This window comes from Macaca mulatta, chromosome 3 (assembly GCF_049350105.2).
Source record: "Macaca mulatta isolate MMU2019108-1 chromosome 3, T2T-MMU8v2.0, whole genome shotgun sequence".
NCBI classification, from domain to species: Eukaryota; Metazoa; Chordata; class Mammalia; order Primates; family Cercopithecidae; genus Macaca; species Macaca mulatta.
Genome location: NC_133408.1, coordinates 26,172,493 through 26,197,366, shown reverse-complemented (window position 1 = coordinate 26,197,366; position 24,874 = coordinate 26,172,493). Strand labels below are relative to the sequence as shown.

Genomic DNA, 24,874 nt, shown 5'->3' with positions numbered 1-24,874 from the left:
AGTAATTTCAAAACAAGTGAAGAGTATTTGTGTTTTTCACTTGCACCCACATCTCAACAAGTGACTTTTACTACTTATTGTGGACAATAGGAAACAACCAGATTTACATATATGCATAAAAGTGACTATAACATACTCGGTAAATCAAATGATTGGATTCTGGACTTTGTGATTCATTCATCAAGAGCAATTATTTTGTTGAGCAGAAATATTTTTCCTGTCTCTTTTTAAAGAGATAGCTACAGAATCTTTTCATATGAGGGCTAGGCCTCCTTTTCATAGTAGATTGTCTTTTAACTTATCTTTTCCAAACTCTTAGCTGTCAACTGCTATCCTTTCTTGTAATCTAGTGATAGACCTGTAGACTGCAGAAGCAACGCATCAACCGATAAAACACACTTCTGGCCAGCCGGGCGCGGTGGCTCACGCCTGTAATCCCAGCACTTTGGGAGGCTCAGGCGGGCAGATCACGAGGTCAGAAGATCGAGACCATCCTCGCTAACATGGTGAAACCCCGTCTCTACTAAAAATACAAAAAATTAGCTAGGCGTGGTGGCGGTGCCTGTAGTCCCAGCTGCACGGGAGGCTGAGCCAGGAGAATGGCGGGAACCCGGGAGGCGGAGCTTGCAGTGAGCAGAGATGGCACCACTGCACTCCAGCCTGGGCAAAAGAGCGAGACTCTGTCTCAAAAAAAACAAATAAAACACTTCTGCTTCCCTCCTTTCTCCCTTGCTAAGATAAAACAATATCTCAATTCACACATTATGGAAATATAATCCATTTTAGGGAAAGTTTTGTTTTTAAATCACCATAGCCAATATTCCATTTATTAAATAACTAATTATCATTGCATATTAAATTTCTTGATATTTGAGACTGAAAAATTTGTTGATTACTAATTTGTAGAAAGCATTGAGAAAAAGATTTCTAGTAACACCTCCAGAAATTGTTTTTCACATTCATTCTAACCTTACTTGATCTTTCCAATAAATTAGAGACCTTTCTGTGAGAATTCATGTAGAAATTATCTTGACTTAGGAATGACAAAATATTTTTTTGGAGATCATGGAATACTTATTTAGTAAGTTAGTGCGAAGTTTATTTATCTTGAAGTTTTACATATCATAACTCAAGGTCACTAAGTGATATAAAGAACATTCAAAGTGAGGTATACACAGAAATAAGATATATCAATTTGGCATTTTGAAAAGATCCTAATATTAAAATTATGTTAGCAGAGTTATATACATTTAAACAGTTGTTCATTAGATTTTAAACATCTAAGTGTGGATCCAGTTTTTAGTCCTTAACTTTTTAAGCAGTCTGTCATTTAGCCAAATGTTTATTTTTAGATGAACACCTCTTTCACTACTCTGAGATATGCATAAATTCTTTTAAAAATATTATGAGATGCTAAAATAATAGGGTTTCTGCTTTGCCTTATTTCTGTAAGAAATTTAAAAGTACAAAACTAAACAGTAAAGCTATTGCATTCCAATCAATAAAACCTTAGACATTTTACATCCTAGTATTTTTAAAAAGTCTTAATAATATGTGTTGCTGAGTTATCTTTTTTATTATCTGAACCTTACTGTTGCTATAGGCAACCATAAAAATCAGTCAGTTTACTTTTTTATTTTAAAAATGAGTTTGTTACTTTTTTGGCTTTACTAGTATTGCATCTGTCTACACATATAAGTAAATGTGATTACTGGTAAGCAAGACATAAAAATTTAAACTTATTTTAAGTATCTTCTAGCCTCATCCAATACTTTTTTTTCATACAATGGAGTTTTACATAAAATTCTGTCTCTGAAGATGTATACATTTGAACTTCTGTGTTAAGGTGAGTGTAAGATTAGTCATTATATATAATCAGAAATACATGTCTATGTCCAGTGGTGTGTGTATTGTATTGTTTACTGTAAAAATATTTCAAAAGATTGTTTTGACCATATTGTACCAGTTATGAAGCTAGATTGATTTACCTATGCATGATTGCCATTATCTGCATGTAGAATATCAGGATTTTAAAAATATAGATCTGGGTATCTCCTTCTTTCTCCTTCCAATCTCTTCTAGTCTATCTTCTTTCCTCCATTTTACAATCAATGTTACTGGCCTCCCTACCCCAATCAAAACTATAATTACTCATCAGTTCACAATAAGACCCACAAGTACCATGTTTCAGATATGCTAACAGTATGCCTAGGAGGTAGCAGTAAATTATTTCCTATAAAATGTATTATTACACAGAAAAACCTTAGATAAGTTGCCATTTTTGTTCATTTCCTTCCTAATACTATAGGTCATTAGGACAGACTAAGTTTAATTTTATAAACTCTATACTCATATTATTTCCAGAAGCATTTTGCAAATGCACATATATGCCTTCATTACTGGTATACATGAACAAGATTGAAGTTAAAATACGTAAACATTTTAAATATGCATATATATAGAAGGAACTAGATTGATGTTTAATATATATGCAATTTTCACTTATATATAGCAAATACATATAAAGACAAATAATTTTATTGCAAATAAATTTGACTTTTTAAATATTCAAGTTCTTTTTAACTTAATAAAGTTACAAGTATGCATCATAGTGCACATTAAACACAATAATGTGCAATTTGGGTCAATTGAGAAACCATTATAATTTAATTCTAACATTTTCTGTATAAGAATACTCATTCAATATGTTTAATTTAAATTAAAGCTAAAACACAAAAAATTCCAAAGTAGTTTCAACCATGTACAATTAAATTTATGATTAGTCATTTATATTAAATGAAATATACAAGAAAAAATTAAACCATGAACTTCTGAATCTGGAGGTATTCTTAGATACATAAAAATAATTTTAAATATTAATATGGTATATTTACACCGATAATGGATAAATAAAACCTTGAAATTACAAATCATTTTAATAATTTAAGATGGATATGGATATCAATACAATAATACGATATATTTGGGTCTAACTTTCAAGAATAATAGCCAGTATTATGCATGATAACCTTTAAGTTTGTAGCAATTAAGAAATATCCCCAGTCATGTAAAATTTTCTTTAAAGGTTTACATTTGATATTAATATAATATAAGCAACATTAAGAGCTTGAAATGATCAATTCTGGTATTATTTACACTAAATATTATCACGTATATTTTTGTTTGGCCCTTTCGTATTATGATTTCACTCACTGAATAAAGATAAAGTATAATATTGATCATACCTAAATGTGTAAACTTTATGTGTTTATCATGATTAATCTATGTAAGAGATAATGTAACATCCTTTAAATGATCTTTTAATAAGTCCAATTTAATTACGTTTTCTTTTTTTATTTTAATTTTTATTTATTTATTTATGTATTTATTTTCTTGAGACAAGACTCTTGCTCTGTCTCCCAAACTGGAGTGCAGTGGCCTGATCTCAGCTCACTGGCACCTCCACCTCCTGTGTACAAGCAATACTCATGCCTCGGCCTGCCTAGTAGCTGGGTGGGATTACAGGCTTTACAGGCACACAGCCACTACGCCTGGCTAATTTTTGTATTTTTAGTAGAGATCGAGTTTCACCATGTTGCCCAGGCTGGTCTCGATCTCCTGAACTCAACTGATCCTCCTGCTTCAACGTCCCAACGTGCTGGGATTACAGGCCTGAGCCACTGTGGCCAGCCTCAAGTTTTCACTTTTTTAAAATTTATTTTCTTTTATCCTTTCTTACTTTCTTATAATTCTTTCTTTTTAATTTTCTCCCTCTTTCTCTATTTCTGTCTCTTCCTCCTTTCTCTTTCTTTCCATTTCTCTCTTTTGTTCTCTCTCTCTCCCTCTCTCTCTCTGTCTGTTTTATACTTCCTTTCTAAATTTTTGGCCATGAATAAATGGAATATATTTCTTCTATTATGTTTCTGTTCAATGTTTGTAAATTTTAAAATCCTAACGTTGTGGTATAGAAATATGTCATAAAAGCTTCAGCAAATCTAATATATTGAAGAGATAGCTGAAATCTGCATATTTCAAATGACTGAATATACAAATATTCTACAAATTGTCTTTAAAATTATTATAATTTAAGTTGAAATTGGTGACAAGGCATTTCCAAATCTCATAAATAGTATTGTTTAATCATTAATATTTGATAGTTAAACATAATATTCAGAATATATTTCCACATTAAATTTTGGTACTTAACTAAAGAAAAAAATTAATGCTTATTAACTCATTCTCTGACCAATTACCATATAAATCGGAGTATTATTCTAAAGTTAATATGATTTGTCTTTTAAATGTAAAGTTGTAGTATTCCTTCTATGTGTTATATTTACATAATCCCAATTTTTATCTAAGGAAAACATTCCCTAAGTTTAAATCTAGTTTTATTATTTTTCAAAATTAGACAAAGATGAGAGTTTAATATCCATGCTTTGTTTTCCAAAAGCCTTTAGTTTTGTTGTCTAAAATTAAGGACTCAACAAAGATCTCCTGTAATAATTCAACATATTCCCTGGTTATTAACTAATTTCCAAGGCTAAACTGTCAGTAAATGTTGCACATAGCCTGGAATAGTCTATAACATCTGTATTAGCTAATATGCTGTAAAACAAAAAAAAAATCCAAGAAATACAAAAAACAAATATGTTTAAGAATTCTATTAGTATATCTGAGATGGTCTTAACTGCATTTCATCTCCTTTGTTGGTAGACTATTATTTTATCTACTTTTAAAGGATACTTTCATCCAAGTAGAATAAAACTTCATTTTAAGTGTGAACTGATCTAATATTGGTTGTATTAAATTTAGATGTATTGAAAGTTCTGAAACTATGTATGCTTAAGTTAAATTCAGTTATTCTTTTTCATTTCATTTTAGTTAGTAAAAATATGTTACACACTAAAAACAATGCATAATAATGAGACATAAAACTTCCTTTTTAGAAAATATATTTTTATTTTTATTCTGTATATGTACTGAATAGGGGCCATGACATAAATCTAGCTAGTCTTATTTTTTCCTAAAAAGTAAGCAATTAAAACTACCTTTGTAAATAGTGTACACAATTCATGTACCTCCTTCAAGAATATTTTTCTCTCACATTTTCATTGATGTTATGTGTAACGCTTCTGTTTTAAAGTATTTCTGATCATTTTAATTGCATTCGTTTTCATCGTAGCTTATTTTCTTGAAAAAAAGTATGTTATAAGTGTATTGTCCTCAGTATCATCTTATTTAAAACCCTCAACATAATATCCAGCACTTTGTGTAATCCTATGCATGTGTTTCATAGTATATTAAATGTCATTTTATTTTCTGTACCTCTGTGTCTCCATTGTTGTAATAAAGAAAACTGAGGAAAAGCTTTGTTATACGTGTTTTCTTTATTACTGGTATAACCTTTTTTGTCCTTGTGGAGTGTTGTCATATCTAACTTGATCAAATTTAACATAAACATTTATTTACTTAGGAACAGGTAATAAACATACTCATTAAGTTATTCAATTTTTGGATAACCCATACATCATCAGCAGATTCATCACAATTGTATATTATAAAAATAATTTGGTGACAATATCAAACATTGTTACTTCCATTGTAAACTTGTTCTAGTGTCTTCATAAAAACATTGATCTCTGGTGGGAGGCCAAAATAATCATATATTTCAATAAAGCACATGAACATAATTAATAATTTTAGTAATGTAAAGATTATTAACTAGTCTCCACTGCTAGCAAAAGTCCATAAAGGAAATATAAACACGTAAAGTGATTTTTCTCCGATTCCTTTGGTTCATCCACTACAGTCCTTTCTTTTGTTTTGGACACCAAATGAATAAAGTTGCAGAAAATGATTAACATTCTGTGCTTATCCACTGCAAAGGTATGAAACAAAAATAGTAAGAGTTGAAATTTTGGAATAATACTATAGGTAATATAAAATTATTTAATTAGCTTTTATAGTGTAAAAATAACTTTTGGCATAGATATAAACAGATAAGTCATATTTTTCTCTTAGAGCAAAATGTTTCATTGCCTGATAAATATGAAATAATGTCAAAATTCAAAAGAGAAAATTATCATTTCAGGATTTGGATTATTTTGGAGCATATTTAATTTCTCTTATTCCATGACAGTCCAGTCCAAAATGTATATTTTAATATAAACATTATACACCTTTTGAGACATGCTTGTGTATATTTCAAAATGGAAATTTTAATACAACATTTATAAGTTTTATATATTGTAATATTTATACTTCTTTTAAATGATATAATAGTTATAGTAGTTTGAAACATACACCAGAACAGTTGTTTATTTTTATTATTTTCATTTTTATTTTTCCTGAAGCCCCTTGACAATAGGATGATATCAAATGGAGGGTATCTGGGAATTCTTAGGAATTTTTATGGTTACTGTTAGAGTAAATATATATTACTTTATTAATTTTTTATTGTCCCACTATTCTGGGCTATTGTGAAGAAACTAAAGAGATTTGAGAAAATCTGAAGCTATTGTAACTGAACTCTATTATTTTATTATATCAACAAACTGAGGATCAGAAAAAGCAAATAGTCATCGATATAGTGAAGCAACTTCGATTCTCAGTTTTCCTCCTATCTTTGTTGTATTACAGTAAATCAAAGTTGGTACCAGTAAATTTCCGGCCTATAAGTTATATGGTGCTATGTCTTAGACCTAGTTCCTTTCCTATTTTCTTGATTGGCCTGTGGAGAGCAACAACAACAAAAAATCCCTGTGTGTTAGAGGAAAGGCTATGTGTACAGCAACCACAGTTTCTTCCATTAATCACAGTATTTCTATTAGTCAGTTTTTATCTTTCTCACTAAAACTTTTATGTATAGCTGCTTCCCCATGACCAAGGTAAAAAGCACACATTAAGTTTATGGTTTTCAGTGAATATCAAATTAAATTTTAATCACTTTCTTGTTTTTTACACATATTTTGATAGCACCTTACTAAATTATTTATTTACATTATTAGTAGAGATAGGTGATTTTTAATTAATATAAGATGATATTTTTATTTACTGTCCACTAAATGTAAGATATTTTCATCTCAATATGCATCCTTTTTATTTTAAGAATTCAAAATAAATAATTTCAACACATAATTTGCGTAGCAGCTATGTGTGTTTGTTTCTCTACTGATTTCCTATTTAATATTACAAAGAGAAACAAAATGTTAAAAACAAGTATTCAAGATAGAGGACTTTATGTTTTCTGTTTAAATGTGGTTCAATAAAAAGTAAATTATCTTCAAATTGGCATTTCTGTTTTAAATAATCCATGAACAACACACCTAAATTTTGCTATCGTTTCTAGAGTATAATTTCACAATAGTTGAATGGGATATACCTGTCACACGTAATGTGAAATACAAACTACTCATGGCTCTTGAAAAACATCCTATTTCATAGTACATGTTGGTAGAAAACATTAAAATTTGTATGGAATTTTTATATAGTAGCCTGTGACTCATGGTTCTGTCAAATGACTCAGTCGTGAAAGAAAGTTTAAGTGAACAGGGAAAAATATTTATCTAAAATAGGACGTGGTATAGTTCACTGCTGAGTTCTATTACATAAAAACAGGAAGCTAAAAACATTTAAAGCACCTATATGAGTTACTTCTCACTTAATATGTGGAGTTTTTTTAGTTGTTAAAGGACAGAAAAGTAAAAGTTGTTTTTATAGGAAATCCTCAATCAATCTAGGCATAGTAGCCATTTCCATGCAGGTAATAGAGATATCACCATTGCATGTTTTCCCTTTTCAATACACTTTAGTTTGAATACACCAAGATTGAATGGAAACTAAGGAGGGCTCCCATATACTATCTACCCCAGTCAGGCACAACCTTCCTGATTATCAGTATCTCACACCCAAGTGGTACCTTTGTTACCGTGATGAACCCACAGTGGCACATTGTAATCACCCAAAGTTTACAGTTTACATTAGGGTGCATACTTGGTGGTGTACATTTTATGGATTTGGATAAATTAATAATGACCTGTATCACCATTTTGGTACCATACAGAATAAATTCACTGTCTTAAAAATCCTCTGTGTTCCAGCTATTCCTCCTTCCTTTCTCCACTAGTTCCTGGCAGTCACTGATCTTTTTACTATTTCCTAGGTTTGCCTTTTCCAGAATGTCACTTGGTCGCAATTTTCTATTATGTAATCTTTGCAAATTGACTTCTTTCAATTAGTAATGTGCATTTAAGGTTTCTACATGTCTTTTCATAGTTTGATAGCTGATAGCATAAAATGTCTTAATTTAGATGTGTTATATAATAGTAGACATTTATAGGGAACCCTACATGTTTAAAATATGTAGTTTTAATAATGTAGAATTGATGTTTTTTGTATAGCTCTAAGCAGAAATTGATATATCTAAGGTAGAATACAGTGAATATCTCAAACTGAAAACTGTAAGCATCTTAATATATTACCATAGATTCCACGAAAAATAATAATACATATCTTCTACGTATTTGCTCACATTATTCATTTATTCTGTTTCATGTTTAGAAAACTTAGAAGTTTTATAAATAGGAATTTTATATTGGAGAAAATTAAACAGTTTGGACTTTCAAAAACAAATTATAAAATATGAACTGGAGTATAATCATATAGAGATATGTTTCAATTTTGTAGTATAGTCTAAGAAAATAATTTTCTGTTTGTACGATGAAAATACATTTTTCATTTTCTATATATGGAGCAGCCTTTCAATGTTGACAGAAAAATAAAATTGGTCAGGTAGGGGATTAAACAAAGAACTAAATATAAAATTATTCAGTTCTTTTATACTAGCTAATACATGTTTGGGTCATATTCATGCAAATCTTTGAAGCTGCCTTTTCTACTAATCAATAAAAACACTCGTTGTTTTATAGCAAACAAACTGCATCCATCAACGTCAACCAGACATATAACCAAATTTAAACAGTATATGGAAAAGTTTAGAGTTAGTGAGATATAGTAAACATCAAAGGGAGCAATTCAAATGGATAGCTAAAGAACACAAAAGATATTTTATATGCTCTTTTATGCCATGTTTGGTGAGCTTTGTGCCAAAATGATCTCAGTTCCAACATACATAATAATTTGAAATGTCAGTGTAGTTAAGATAATAGATATTTTGTTGTGCAAGGACTTTAGATATTTTATAATTCGTCATGGTTTACAGTTGTACCAGATTTATTAAAAGGATATTTTAAAATATTTATTTCTAAAATTTTTAGCACTTTGTAATATCTACACAAAAGAGCTGTTATGTACGAATTTGTTTTTAGCCAATATTTTTTTCAAAATAAGCACAGCTCATTTTCATTCTTTTTCTTCTGCTAAAATCTGTTAAAGGATAACAAGAATTTGACAAGTTCTCATCAATATTTCTATACAAGCATAATAACTTTATATTTTAGTGGCTCACTTATTACATAAGATTGTTCTAAAAAGATAGCTAAAACTGTAAGAGGGATTGTGTAGATATTTTAAAAAGCAGGGTGACCATGGTGGACTACTTAAAACACCATTCCAAATAAATATATATAGAATAGTTATACATAAATATAAACATATATATTATATAATTTAATAGTATTTTTATGTTATTTAGTTTCTTTTTTTTTTTTTTTTTTTTTTTGAGACAGAGTCTCGCTCTGTCGCCCAGGCTGCAGTGCAGTGGTGTGATCTTGGCTCACTGCAAGCTCCGCCTCCCGGGTTCCCGCCATTCTCCGCCTCCCGGGTTCCCGCCATTCTCCTGCCTCAGCCTCCCGAGTAGCTGGGACTACAGGCGCCGCCACCACGCCCGGCTAGTTTTTTGTATTTTTTAGTAGAGACGGGGTTTCACCGTGTTAGCCAGGATGGTCTCGATCTCCGGACCTCGTGATCCGCCCGCCTCGGCCTCCTAAAGTGCTGGGATTACAGGCGTGAGCCACCGCGCCCGGCCTTTTAGTCTCTATTTTTAAAATATACTGATAGACCTTAATTATGTAATGATAATTCAATAACTAATCACATATAAGAGACTGAGTCTATTTAATTCCTCACCTCTTCAATCCAAACAGTATCCAAGGAGTTCTTATTCTTATATGGTGTGTGGAAATGGGCGTGGAATAGGAGAGAAGGAGAGAAGGAAGACTGGACAGACATTTAATAGTCATTACCACAGCCCAGGCCTCCTCTGGCTCTTTCCAAACGATTGCGGCAGATTCTGCTTCCCTCCAATAACTCCCTACCATCTGTTGGAAAATGATCACAATTTCTAGTTTGTTTTTGGAGCTGTTTGTCAATATTGATTTGACTGATCAATTTATTTGTTACTGAATTCACTTGCAAGCTCCATCCTCTTTAACAGCATCCTTCACCACTAAAATCCCAACGCCCACCAATCACCTCTAATATCCATATATGTTTTCTAATCTCAGAATCACACCCCGTTTCATACATCTTTTTTTATTCAAGCCATGTTCAGATTAAAATGGACTCCTTACATCAAACGGGAAGCTGATTCTTATTTTTGAAAACCATCTCAAACATTATTTTCTTTATTATGTTCCCTTGACCATTGACTACTAATTTGTATGCTTCTCCCTCCTATCTGCTAACCTCACATTATTTTTTTTTTTGCCAAGAGGTAAACAATAAATTACACTGCATATTAATTTCTAAATGATATATCTTACTCTTCCCAATACATTATCGAGTGTACATGTGTGTATATATATGTGAAATACATATATATATAAAATATATATATGAAAACATGCTCTTCAACAAAGTACAGCACAACGATGAACATATGAGTGCACGTGTCTTTTTGGTGTAATGATTTGTATCTTTCAGGTAGATACCTGGTAATTGGATTACTGGGTCAAATGGTAGTTCTGTTTTAAGTTATTTGAGAAATCTCCAGACTGCTTTCCACAGTGGCTGGACTAAGTTGCATTCCCATCAACAGTGTAAAAGCATTTTCTTTTCTCTACAGCCTCACCAGCATCTGTTGTTTTTTGACTTTTAAAAAATGATTATTCTCATTGGTGTGAGATATTATCTCAGTGTGGTTTTGATTTGCATTTTTCTGATGATTAATGATGTTAAGCATTTTTTCATATGTTAAATAGCCACTTGTATATCTTCTTTTTGAGAAGTGTCTGTCCATGTCCTTTGTGTATTCTTTAATGGGATTAATCTTTTATTGCTAAATGATTTAAGTTCCCCATAGATTCTGGATATTGGACCTTTGTAGGATGCATTGTTTGTGAATATCTTCTCCCATTCTGTAGATTTTCTCTTTGCCCTGTTGACCATTTATTTTGCTATACAGAAGCTCTTTAGTTTAATTAGGTCCCACTTGTCTATTTTTGTTTTTGTTGCAATTCCGTTTGGAGATTTAGCCAAAAATTCCTTGCCAAGGCCAATGTCAAGAAGAATATTTCTTAGGTTGTCCTCCAGGATTTTTACATTCTGAGGCCTTATATATAAGTTTTTAATCCATTCTGAGTTAAGTTTTGTATATGGTGAAAGGTAGGGATCCAGAAAAAATGTTCTGCGTTGGGCTGGCCAGTTATCCCAGCATCATATATTGAATAGAGAGTTATTTCCCCATCGTTTGCTTTTGTTGACCTTGTTGTAGGTGAGATGGTTGTAGGTGTGTGGCTTTATTTTGAGTTTTCTATTCTGTCCAAGAGCAAAAGCATGGAATCAAGCCAGGTGCCTATCAGTGGTAGATTGTATAAAGAAAATATGGCACATCTGCACCATCTAATACTACACAGCCATAAAAATAATGAAACCATGTCCTTTGCAGCAACATAGATAGAGCTGGAGGCCATAATCCTAAGCAAATTAACTCAGCAACAGAAAACAAAATATCACATGTTCTCACTTATAACTGGGAGCTAAGCATTGAGCACACATGGACATACATATGGGACAACAGACACTGTGGACTACTAGAGGATGGTGTGGGTTAAAAAAACTACCCATCAATCAGGCTGTATGCTCACTATCAGGGTGATATGACTTCCAAACCTCAGCATCATGCATATTCACATGTAAGAAATCTGCACATATACCCCCTGCATCAAAAATAAAAGTTGAAATTCTAAAAGGTATACAGTTTTACAATTATAAATGCCATTCATATAATCTACTTGTTCACAGTTCCCCCGTTTTTAACCAAATATTCTCAATCAGCAACTTTTTCTTGCCCTGAATCATATATTAAGAAAAAATCAAATAAAACGATATGGTTTATCAGTGCTACCTTTTCACTGTTCCGAATCCCTGATAAACTTCCTAGGATTTTGAAGTGATTTGAAGGAAAATTTCAGATTGCCATTGAGTTTATTTACAAAACAATTATTTATATGTGTAACAGAACATTTTGACAAAACATTCAAAATGATTAGAAAATGGAGACTCAGTATTGAAGAATAAGTGTTGGAAAATACATACATCTACCCCCTAAAGAATGAGCACTCTGTGAAAAGAAATGTGGTAGTAAGTAATAAGATGTCTATATCAAGACTGTTCAGCAAAGTACACATAAAATGGTACATTAAAAAGACCTTATGGAAAGGTACCAAAAATAGCCTGAGGATGTAAAACATATATAAATAAACATTAGCCTTTTCTTATATATTTAAGTAATGTTGAAAATTGTTGATGAATTTTACTCAGGATTTTTAAAATCTAAAGTTTTCAAATTCCCCAAATAATATGTGGATGCTTTAAATAGTATTGTAAGGGACCAAAAAAGCTGGAAAATTATGTAAAATGATTTTACACAATCTACATCAGCGTATTAATCTCCAACATAAACTTTTATAATTTATTTCTAGATATATAAAGGGTTCCAATGAACTCATTATATACCTATGTGAAAATAGAGTAAATAACGTTTGCATGGTTCTAAAAACTAAAAATCCCTCCAACTGGCTACACAACATCCATAAGCTGGTGTAATTTCATAAAATTAAGTGCTGTATTCCTGACTATAATTCAATTTTGATTTTAAATGTTTTTAAGTATTATTATTTTTAATATTCCAAGACTCCTTTTATAGAATTTAGTCTCTCAAAAAGATACTCTTTGCAGTTTTCCCTTCATGGATAACAATGCTCTTTTCACAGCCATCACAGCCATTACTAGCATTACATACTTTTTCTTTTCAAATTATTCATTGAAAAATACAGGAGATTACATGTTGTACCCATACAGCTCTCATTCAATTATTTCTGTAAGCAGTTTCATATCTGATGACTGTGAACTTGAGTGAACTTTAAAAAGTTGCTAATAAGTGCATTTTGTCAAGGAGCTGAAAGATGTAATGCCTTTTTATAATCTCATGAATACTCTGAGCTGCCCAGAGGGAACCGAGACATACCAGAGTAAAAGATTGGAACACAAAAGAAGTACAGTCTTTATTTTGGGGAGGTGATTTTGATTCACTTTGTAACAATCTTTTAAAAGTTATAATCTTTATGTTTTATTACAATGAAGATGAATTGATCTAAAATATTGGACAAAATAATAATACAATAAATATGTTAATGATCACAAAGACATAATAAGGTACTAGAGGGCAAAATGAATAATAGAAGAAGAGAATGCCTCCCAAAACTCAATATCTCCTTATCTCAAAACTGAGCAAAAGCCAAAGTCATATATGAGTGACAATAAGAGCATTTGTAAATGATATGGACTTCCTCCATCTTCACATCAGTTTTAAAAAGATGAAGAAATATTTTTAAAGTGGCAGTTAGGAATACAGCAATGACCAAAAACAAAATTTGCTATATAAGAAGTGAACAAATAAAAAAAGGAATAATATTAAAAATTTTAAAAACTTGTTTATTCTGGTCACAGTAAAATGCATAGCTAAAAGTAGAAGGATGGAAATGATCTGAAGCCTTAGGCCTTAATGAAGATAACATATTAAACACGAAAACAATAATGTTTTGTTTGTTTGTTTGTTTGTTTGTTTGAGACAGAGTCTTGCTCCAGGCCGGAGTACAGTGGTGCGATCTTGGCTCACTGCAACCTCCACCTCCCATGTTCATGTGATTCTCCTGCCTCAGCCTCCCAAGTAGCTGGGACTACAGGCACGTGCCACCACGCCCAGTTAATTTTTTGTACTTTTAGTAGAAACAGGGTTTCACCGTGTTAGCCAGGATGGTCTCGACATCCTGACCTCATAATCTGCCCTCCTCAGCCTCCCAAAGTCCTGGGATTACAGGTGTAAGCTACTGTGCCTGGCCAATAACAATAACTTTTAAAACAAAATGTTGTACTTACTAAAATCTAGGAAGGTTTTGGATAAAAGTGGAGAAGGTCTAGTTTTTTTTAAAAAAAAATTACTATAAGCAAATAACAAGTAACAAGAAGCTACTCTAAATTGAATGTTTTTAGAATAATAGGTTTAACAAATGAAATAATAACATATGTGTGTAATGATTTGGAATTCCCAAAGTACTTTCCTGCTTGAGCCTAAAAGACCATTTTCATTAAGATAACTGGATATGTATATCACCATTTTACCAATAAAGAAACTGAGAATGAAACAACAATATTATTTAGATATTTCCAATTGTATTACATGGGCCACAAAATGGGTGAAAAATATAATTCACCCTGAAGATTTAAAATGTTAGAATTTCCAAGTGCATTTATATTAACTCATCTTTTTATTTATCTGTTTTATAATGTGCATTACATATTTCAATGTATATTATAAAATACTACCAGTTTATAATTTAAAATAAAAACACTCATCTTGGAAGCATATACTCTTCTCTAGGCATATACCGGAAACAATTTTAAAAGTTTTCTAGAAGGAAGGAAGAATATAAAATTCAATCACGGTTGCTGTTGAGTGTGCTGTTTATTTTTTTTTTAATTTTGAATGAATGTCAAATGTTATTTTTAATATCCTTGCTATTGAAATTTGCAATGATTTTTCTCTTTTTTCTCTAAATGATACAGTTAAAAGAGTATTGACTAGAAATTGGAGACCTCAAAAGTTCAAACACTTCTTTCAAATGGGGAGTTTTAATGTGAATTAAAATTGAATAAATCTATCCATTTAGGGTTGCACTCTAGGTAGCAAAAATGCAAGAGCCCCACCCTCCTCTGCCCCAGGCGTGATGCAGAAGGGAAACCAGTTCAGAGAAATGGAAATAGTGTTGCATTGTGCTCAGATTGCTAATATCAGTGGTTCCATATAAAATTCAGTGAATTTTATAAGTTGCATGAATCAAAATTTTCATTTTCCTTTTTTTATACCTGTAATTACAACACATGCAAATATGAACTGAAAGTCATGCTCTTTCAAATATATAAAGATAAATATTTTGGAATAATTTTTTTCTTAACACCCACAAATATATAAAGATAACATATATAGATATATTTCTAATTATCTATGTAGTTTAACTGAGAGAAGTCTATCAAAGTCCAAATATGAATGAATCTTAACTCATTTAAACTATTTTGTAAGTAAGTTTGTGACTAACAAGTGTGGTCTTCCCTGTAGAAAATAGGAAGTTTCGTTAATATAAGACATCTCTCTACACAACTCCGTAATGTTGAAGAGTACTATTTTATTTCTTGACAAGTGGCTTCTGTTAAGAAATGTAAAGGATGCTGTTTGGTTTTATGCTGGAGGAATATTATGAATACAGTTTATTCTCAATATCCCCACCATTTTTAAAGCTGTGAGCATTTAATTAAAAAAAATATTTTTAAACAGTATTTTGCTCACCCAGTCTAGTCTGCTTTGATTGGCTCTTTCTACATTCTACTACACATTGACTCTTTGAACTACATTTTACTCTTTGTATATTCAAGGGAATTCTAGGGAAAATGCCACAAAACAAACATTTAATTTATCAATTTAATATCATATTCAGGTCTATAAGGAATAGGTAATCTTGGTAGACTGCTTGCCTAACATAACACAACAAGAAGCATGTGTAAACCTCAGAGATGTTCACTGGCTTTTAAATTAGTGCAATGCATTTTTCTTTAAAACTATGTATTATCTCAGAATGTATCTTCCATAATGCAAAATTTTTGCCATAATGTTAACAACATTTCTTACTATTACCAGTATACCCTTGTTAATACAAATATCATATCCCTTAGCTCCTTTTCATGTCTTTTGTTATCCAATGGATGAAATTATATAAGGGAATTTATAATGCTTCCAAAGTAAATGTGGACTTAAATTGAAGTATAATAATTCTAAAGAGTTTTGTTAATTTTATTAATTCAACTTTAGTAAATTTTAGGCAACCCTTCTGATTCTGCACTATTTTATTAGGCAGTCAATCAATGTTTATGAAGCATACATGGATTAATGTTCCTTCTTTTTTTTTGCTATGTAGCTGCAGAAGTCTTTAGATTATCCAGATGTTTGACTTCTTAAGTAGCTGACAATTCTGACCTACATGGAGCCCTGCTGCAGAAAGATGCCTGCTCCCCCTTTCTCCACACCAGAAATGCAATCAAAACAAGACTAATTGACTGTGTTCTTGTAATTTTTGAGAAATTGCCCTTTAAGTTTCAGTATACCAAATTCAAATATTAAAAATTATAATCATGGTAGTTTTACTTCAGTAATTTACAAAGCTATTCAAATTTGAATCAGCAATATTTTAAGAAGTATGCCTATGAAGTCCAACACTGATAATAAATTTCCTAGCAATTGGTAAATGAGAGTAATTAGATATCCTCCAAATATTTACAAAGACTATATCCCCTGGAGGAAACATTTCTACTGCCTGAAGTATTTTATGAGAGAAATTTTGCCTAGTTATTGTGCTTGACTATGTTAAGTAAATTTAATGTTTTCAACATTTTGACACTTTATATTATTATTTTTTTTAATTTATTTATTATTATTATACTTTAAGTTGTAGGGTACATGTGCATAACGTGCAGGTTTGTTACATATGTATACTTGTGCCATGTTGTTTCTCAAGCCATTTTGAATAGAAGTTAGTGAAACTTTGAACTACATGCCTCTAAAGAAGATACTTTTTGGATATCTTTTATAATGGATAATTTCTAAAAATATTTTTTGAAACTCTAAAGAACGGTTATTAATTATCTCAATGTTCTATCAATGTATCAAATTTATTTAATTGTAGGATTAATGCTCCACTATTTAAATGATTCAAATTTGAGGTAATTTTGAAGAGTATGTTTTAGAATATTCTGAACTAAATTTCATTTCATAAGATTCCACAAAAGTATTGTTGAATTCATTTCTATTGACCTTAATCTGCAAAGCAAACTGAAACCTCCCCCATGATTATATATCACCAGATAGAATTTCAAGTTGCAGGAGATTTTTTAAATCTTCTTTGGTTTTTCCTCATGTATGTGTATGTATTTGCTATAGACTTATGCCAAAATTTTCCATATATCATTTGATATTAGGGAGTATATTATACTAGAAAGGGCAAAGTAAGAACATACAATTAAGAGTCACGTAGACTTATTTCCAGTGTGGAAAGATATTGTATGTAGTAATATCATCTACACCAATCAGAGTTATTTAATGTCTTCTCTTTTCTTTCTTTTCATATGCTTAACCTACTTGCCTTCTGCATCCAACAATATCTCTTACGAAAATATCTACCAGTATTCTGGAAACAGCAACCAATCACCATCTTAGGACTCTTTGAATTTTTTCTCCATGTCTTTATTGCAGTTTTCCATGTCCTGAAATTAATTTTCAATCTACCTGGAGAAGATTATACATGCACATAGAAAAAGGTTAAATAAAACATTGAACTATATAAGGCGTCAAAAAGCATGGCTAGTTTTACGAATCTAGTAGTGGTGTTTGAAAAGCTAGTATTATCAAATATAATACATTTAATGGACAAATAATTTAATATTCCAGTTGGGATTTAATTTATACAACAAAAACATGAAAAGACACATACAATAATCCCTGCTTTAGCCAGCGATACATTCCAAAACTCTCAGTGGATGCCTGTAACCTCTGATAGTACTCCCTACATACACAGATTTTCCTCTGCATACATACCTATGATAAACTTTATAAGTTAGGCTCAGTAAGTTAACAATAATATCAGTTATTAAAATAGAACAATTACAACAATTTGCCAGCATTGCTAATCTTGCTAAGGGGCCATTATTAAGTAAAATAAGGGTTATTGAACATGAACGCTTTGAGATTGTGACAATATGAGGGCTGAAACAGCTCATAAGTAACTAAGAAATGGGTGGTGTAGATAACACAGATGCACTGGATAAAGGGATGATTTGTGTCCCTGTCACGACAGAGAGGAATAGCAAGATATTTCATTGCACTACTCAGAATGGCCTGGAATTCAAACTTTATGAATTGTATACTTCTGGAATTTTCCATTTGATATTTTTGGACCACAGTTGACCATAGATAACCGAAACTACCGAATGCAAAACTGATTAAGGAGGGACTGCTGTATATAAGACATTTGAATGAAGCTTGGTTTCTGGTATTTTAATACTTTGATTTTATGTTTGGCTGAAAATTTGAATGCAATTACACGAAGATATGGGGAAACAGATTTAGTAAGTCAATTTCCAAATGTCATAGGGTTAGAGAAAATGCAGCTCAGAGGGAAACTGATTCTCACAGTTGCTTTTAACAGTAAAATATAAACCAAATATACTTTTAACTTTTTGTTTTCTAAATTATTTATTCTTATGCAATGATGATATGAAGCTCATTTTTCATAACAGCAATATAAAATGATCACTAAAGACGAAACTTAAAGCAGGAATATAAGTTAGATAAATAATTTACATTGACGTATTTCATTTAAATATTAAATAGTTGTACCTCCACTAACAGTAAAGATATATGGATATTGACATTTTTCTATAAGAATAATACATATTTTAATGTATTTGCTCTACTGTATTTTATCCATATCTTTTCATTATTCGAAGGTGAATATCCAAGGAAAAATGTTGACTCTAACACAAGTACAAAAAATGTACAACCTGGAGGCCGGGTGCAGTGGCTCACGCCTGTAATCCCAGCACTTTGCGGGGCTGAGGCGGGTGGATCACGAGGTCAGCAGATCGAGACCATCCTGGCTAACACGGTGAAACCCCGTCTCCACTAAAAATACAAAAAATTAGCCGGGCGTGGTGGCGGCGCCTGTAGTCCCAGCTACTCGGGAGGCTCAGGCAGGAGAATGGCGGGAACCCGGGAGGCGGAGTTTGCAGTGAGCCGAGATCGCGCCACTGCACTCCAGACTGGGTGACAGAGCAAGACTCCATCTCAAAAAAAAAAAAAAAGCAAAAAGAAAATACAACTTGGAGTCAATTAGTGATTTGCTTGTGCAGTTCTAATTTTAGGGGTTAGTATGTGACTTAGGCCAATGACCTCTCTGGATCTCAGTTTTCTTGTATCTAAATTAGAACTGATAATATTGTTTTCCTACTTTATAAATTTACGATAAAAATTACACGATAAGTCATAAGTGGAAGTATCCTGATGATCTTAACAATAAAAAATGGATTTACAATTATTTAAATTATTACTTATGCTCAGGTTTCATTTGCTAAATAATAAAACCACAATTAACTAATAAAAATGAACTTTCTGGATGTTGTTGTGAAAATACATCATTAGTAGTTCCCAATCTTAATGATGTCATTTCATATGTGCTTATGGTTTTATTTGTGAAACATCCAGAGTACAAACAGTGGACTTTTTATGACAGAGTAAATTGGTGACAGAAAATAATTAGAATATTTAACTTTTAGAGTTATAACAGCCTAACCTCATGAGATATAAGAAAGTATAAGCATTTAAATACATCCTCAAGGTGAAATTTAATATATATAATATGTATATACATATACATAACATAACTTTCAAAAGACAAAACTTATAAACCTATTTTTAAATTTTTTTTTCAGAGAATAGTACATTTGTATATTACTGGGGTGTATGAGAACTTTTGATACAGGCATACAGTGTGTAATAATCACATCAGGGTAAATGGTGTATCCATCACCTGAAGCATTTATCTTTTGTGTTACAAATAATCCAATTGTACTCTTGTAGTTATATTTAAATGTATAATTATTCTTGACTGTAGTCACCCTGTTGTGCTATTACATACTAGATCTTATTCTATTTTCAGCATAAACCTATTTGAAGTTCACTTCTATCCTCTGCAATGACAAAAAGATACTTATTTTTTCATAAAAATAACTTCGAGTAACCTACAACAATTGTAATAAGCTTATAAAGTTTAACTTTCTATATATAGAAAAAAGTACTAGCTATTAATATTTTAGCAATTCTTCACCATAAGAAGATAGGGCTCCTAAGAGGCAGTTATAGTTAAAAAAGAGTAGGATCTTAATCTGATGGGATCAATGACTTGATTAGAAAAGGAAAAGAGAGAGCTCTCTCTGAGTCTGTCCCACAAGTCATCACACAGTGAAAAGGAAGCCGTTTGCAAAGCCAGGAAAGGAGCCCTCATCAGAATCCAATCATGCTGGTACCTTGACCGCATACTCTAAACCGCCATAACTGTTAGGAAATAAATCTCTTTTGTTTAAGCCAAAAAAATTAAGATGTTTTACATATATAATTTTTCTGAAAGCTTTTCTAAAGTTAAAAGTGTAGCACATCATTATACTAGTTTAATGCTAAAAAGGTCACAGAATGAAGTATTTGTCATTTAAAAGCTAACTAGCCAAACCTGAATTATTAAAAAAAACAGTTACTGTAGCCTCGAGAAAATAATCATTACTTAATGCGAGATACTTTTCTACTTTAGATTACTGCTGAAAAGATATGTTTACAGAATAGTTTAATGTTTAACATTAGATAATTTTTAATTTAAATATCATTTCTCTAGAATTTTATAATATTAAAATAATAATTATAAGCAATACTTGTTAAATTTTAACTTTGGGCACTGAGTGCTGGAGGTTAAGTACATTACCACATTCACAGCAATCTTCTCAACAAACCTGTGACCTATTTTTGGTTGTTGTTTTTATTATAACTGTTTCCATTTTAATAAAGAGGCATTTTAGTCTTAGAGATATTAAATGGCTTACCCCAAAAGTTAATGATGGTAAGTGATGAAACCAGGCATTTCTTACTCCTGATGCAGTGTTTTTAAGAACAAAGCACGACTCTTCATACTTAGGAAAGGTAAATGGGAATTTGTTTAATAAATAATATATATTGTCATTGATCTATAGGATTTATTGCCTAGAACTATGTCTGCATGTGTGAAGAACCTAAATGAAGTAGCAGAAGAGTGATCAGTTCAAACCAACAGGATCATCAAGTAAATGTATACACCAGGGCTAAACCACAATTATACATTTTTTTCCATTTTTTTTTCCTGAGCTTTAGTTGTTGAGTAATGTGCAACATATCTAAAATGAATACATTTGAATATTGAAGAAAATATTGTATTTTCATACAATCAAATATTTTTCATAGGTAAGTTGACTTCACTGTATTGTAATGATAGATTCAGAAGTGAATCATTTATATTTGGAAATGGATAATGGAAGAAAATACATACCATGATTTTTTTAACTGCAAATGGAAATCCTAGTTTGCTTGATATGTTATTTTTGTAGTGTGAGGAAATAGTTCTCTTTAAATCTTGCATAGAGATATACCTTTGAAAAAATGATATCTGATCTTTGGAATCTCATTCTACACTTGTTTATTCAGATTTTTCAAAATAAAAAAAAATTAAATCCCCATGGCTGAAAAAATACGATTCTTTCTCTAGTCATTCCTCAAGCGGTTTCATGTGCAAAGATAATAGTTCTGTCGAAACCAGAAATATTCCCGGATACTAGCTAAGCAATTTTACTAAACTGTCACCATCTAAGTAGCATGTTAAAATTTGGTATAGAAAGGAGATATTGAAATTGACATAAATACATTATTTTTTTCACACTACCTTGTGTTTATTGCTAGTTTTTCTTCATGAGAAGCAAAATAATTTCAATAAAAATTATACTTTCTCGGACATGAACATTCTAAATTTGTTAATTCGGTCCCTAAGTAATTCTCATTTGCCATATCATGATGACATTGTAGAAGTATATTTGCAAATGTGAACCACAAAGTTGCCCACGTGAAGTGCTAGGCCACTATGTCACAAATTGAATGATTTTTTTTTTTTTTTCAAAACTGTGCTGCTTGCTTTTAGAATGATAAGAAAAAAAAAAACTTAAACCTATTTTTGGAAAAATAAATAAAATAATGTAGACATGACACTCAGTCATCCTACAGAACTAGTATTCAGACAAGTTTGACATACTCAAAGTCGACCTGCTAGTGGTTGCTTTTGTATGTTAGCAGTTGTTCTGATTCCTTTGGATCACTATTTCTTCAAGTCATTATTAAAATATTAAACCTAAGTTTAAAAATATCACATAGGAAAACTTTGTTTTATATACATATTTTTTCAGGAGTGGTTTTCTCACAATTCAAATTTACATCTATACCTGTATCTGTCGCCCGTGTTTCACATCAGTTACATATTTGAACATGCAGTTACTATGCTGAGTAATAAATGTATTTTGTCATTAAAAAGACTAAACTGGGCCGGGCACGGTGGCTCACGCCTGTAATCCCAGCACTTTGGGAGGCCGAGGCGGGCGGATCACGAGATCAGGAGATTGAGACCATCCTGGCTAATATGGTGAAACCCCGTCTCTACTAAAAAAACAAAAAATTAGCGGGGCATGGTGGCAGCACCTGTAGTCCCAGCTACTAGGAAGACTGAGGCAGGAGAATGGCGTGAACCTGGGACGCGGAGCTTGCAGTGAGCTGAAATCGCGCCACCGCACTCCAGCCTGGGAGACAGAGCCAGACTTCATTTCACACACACACACACAAAAGACTAAACCGTTATGCAAGCTAATTCTTAACATATGTGTTAAGAATCATTTTGAATGCCTATAAATTGTTTCTTTTTCTTCTAGATAATACATTATCATCAGTTTAATTTATTTCTTTATATTGTCCTTATTTTCTGATCCATATTGTTATAGCTGTGGAGTCTACCCACAGATTCTACTACAAACACGTAACACTTGATTCATCTTCATTACTACTTGCTGCACTTGACATTTCAATTTTATCAGTCAGAATACTTCACCTTCCTTCCATTCGCCTCTTTCCCGGTTACTTTCTTTATGTGTTTTGGGATTTCCTGCAACCAATATACCAACGAAAAGTGGTTTCTATCTTCTCCTACCTTCTCATGATAGGAACTAACAAGGGGTCATAAATACCATAGCTATGAAAAGTTGCCTCTAATCTAACATATTTGTTAAAATATTAACTGGAGAAATACAGGTAAGCCATTTCTTGCAAAATGATGATTCCTACAATATTCATAGAAAGGTATATTTAAATACATTCTCTGGTAAAGCAAAGCGCTCAGAACCATCCATTTACAAGTTTAACTTTTAAAACTGACATAATCTCATACAGAAGATCTATTTAACACTTTTCGCAGAAGTTTTGACTATAATTTTCTTTTAACATTGTGATGATCTATTAATGGGTGTCATTTTCTGATAAAGTACATTTAGGGATATGATAATATTCATTATCTTTCCCACGGGGATTCAAGAACTATATTTAAAAAAAGAGGTACTTAGATGCTTTTTCTTTGTTAATTAAAAAAAAAAAAAGTTTGAAAAAGATAGTCACATAATTAACACATCAATTGCTTAAAATATTTGAAACAAGGGAATAAGTGTCAACAATCATGAAATTGAATTCTACCAGTTACTATGACTTTATTCTGTCTCTTGAATTACTGGGTAAGATTTATTTTTAAAATAATCATCTAATATTTTCTAATTTAGGGGTTTAATACTTTATTTTTATTTTTATTTTTTATTTTTTTTTGCTTTTTAAGACACGCTTTTTAATGGTCTTGGGCTTGGAGCAGTCATTGGCCTGGGAGTTGCTGCACTTCTTCTAATTCTTGTGGTAACAGACGTCAGCTGCTTCTTTATTCGGCAATGTGGGTTGCTGATGTGCATCACTAGGAGGATGTGTGGAAAGAAAAGTGGCTCCAGTGGCAAAAGTAAAGAACTCGAAGAAGGAAAAGCTGCATACCTGTGAGTATCAAGCATCTACATCATGTCATATTCAACAAGTGCCACAGTCAAGCTTGAGGGCTTTACCTGAGGGCTTTTTTTGAAGTAGGGTAGTGTTTGATTATGCAACATTGCACACTGCAGTGCCTGCTCTCTGACCTTAAAACTATATAGCATAGAGCAAAGTGACTTGGACAACAGTTTATTCAAAATGGGAGCTTCACTAAAAAGAATCACTGCCATGATTTATAGATGATAAACATATAGATGGATGGACAGTTGTGCAAATGTATTCCATTTTGATTTACCCCACTGGTTTTGTTTATATTAAATAAAAGAAAGGCTTCAACAATAATCTGAGCTAAAAACTCAATTGAACTGAGTTAAAAACAACAAAATTATGGCAACTTCTACAAATGTAAGGTGTGACTACAATATGCTTCATGATTTTTTGTATAGAAAATATTATATGTGCTATAAAATATAATATTACAGATTCTGAATATACTATTCTAAAATTTGATCAAAAGTTAATTACATTTTAGAATTTGGAGGTCTCTGTGTAGTTCTATTTACTTAAGCAGAACATAATTTTCAAGAAAATATGTAGATCGATTTTTTAGAAAATTATTTTGTCCTGTAAAAGGGAAATTACTATGTTTTAGTATTTCCATTTTGTTTTATTTTGTTT

General features: G+C 31.6%; 1 protein-coding gene across 1 annotated transcript in view; it reads left to right on the top strand.

Moving 5' to 3' along the window:
* Nucleotides 1-24,874, top strand: part of NCAM2 (neural cell adhesion molecule 2) — a 579,719-nt gene that overhangs the window by 526,246 nt on the left and 28,599 nt on the right. Inside the window, exon 16 of the mRNA XM_001106060.5 lies at nucleotides 24,000-24,204. Coding sequence (XP_001106060.1) covers nucleotides 24,000-24,204 — 205 coding nt within the window. The remainder of the gene's footprint in view (nucleotides 1-23,999; nucleotides 24,205-24,874) is intronic.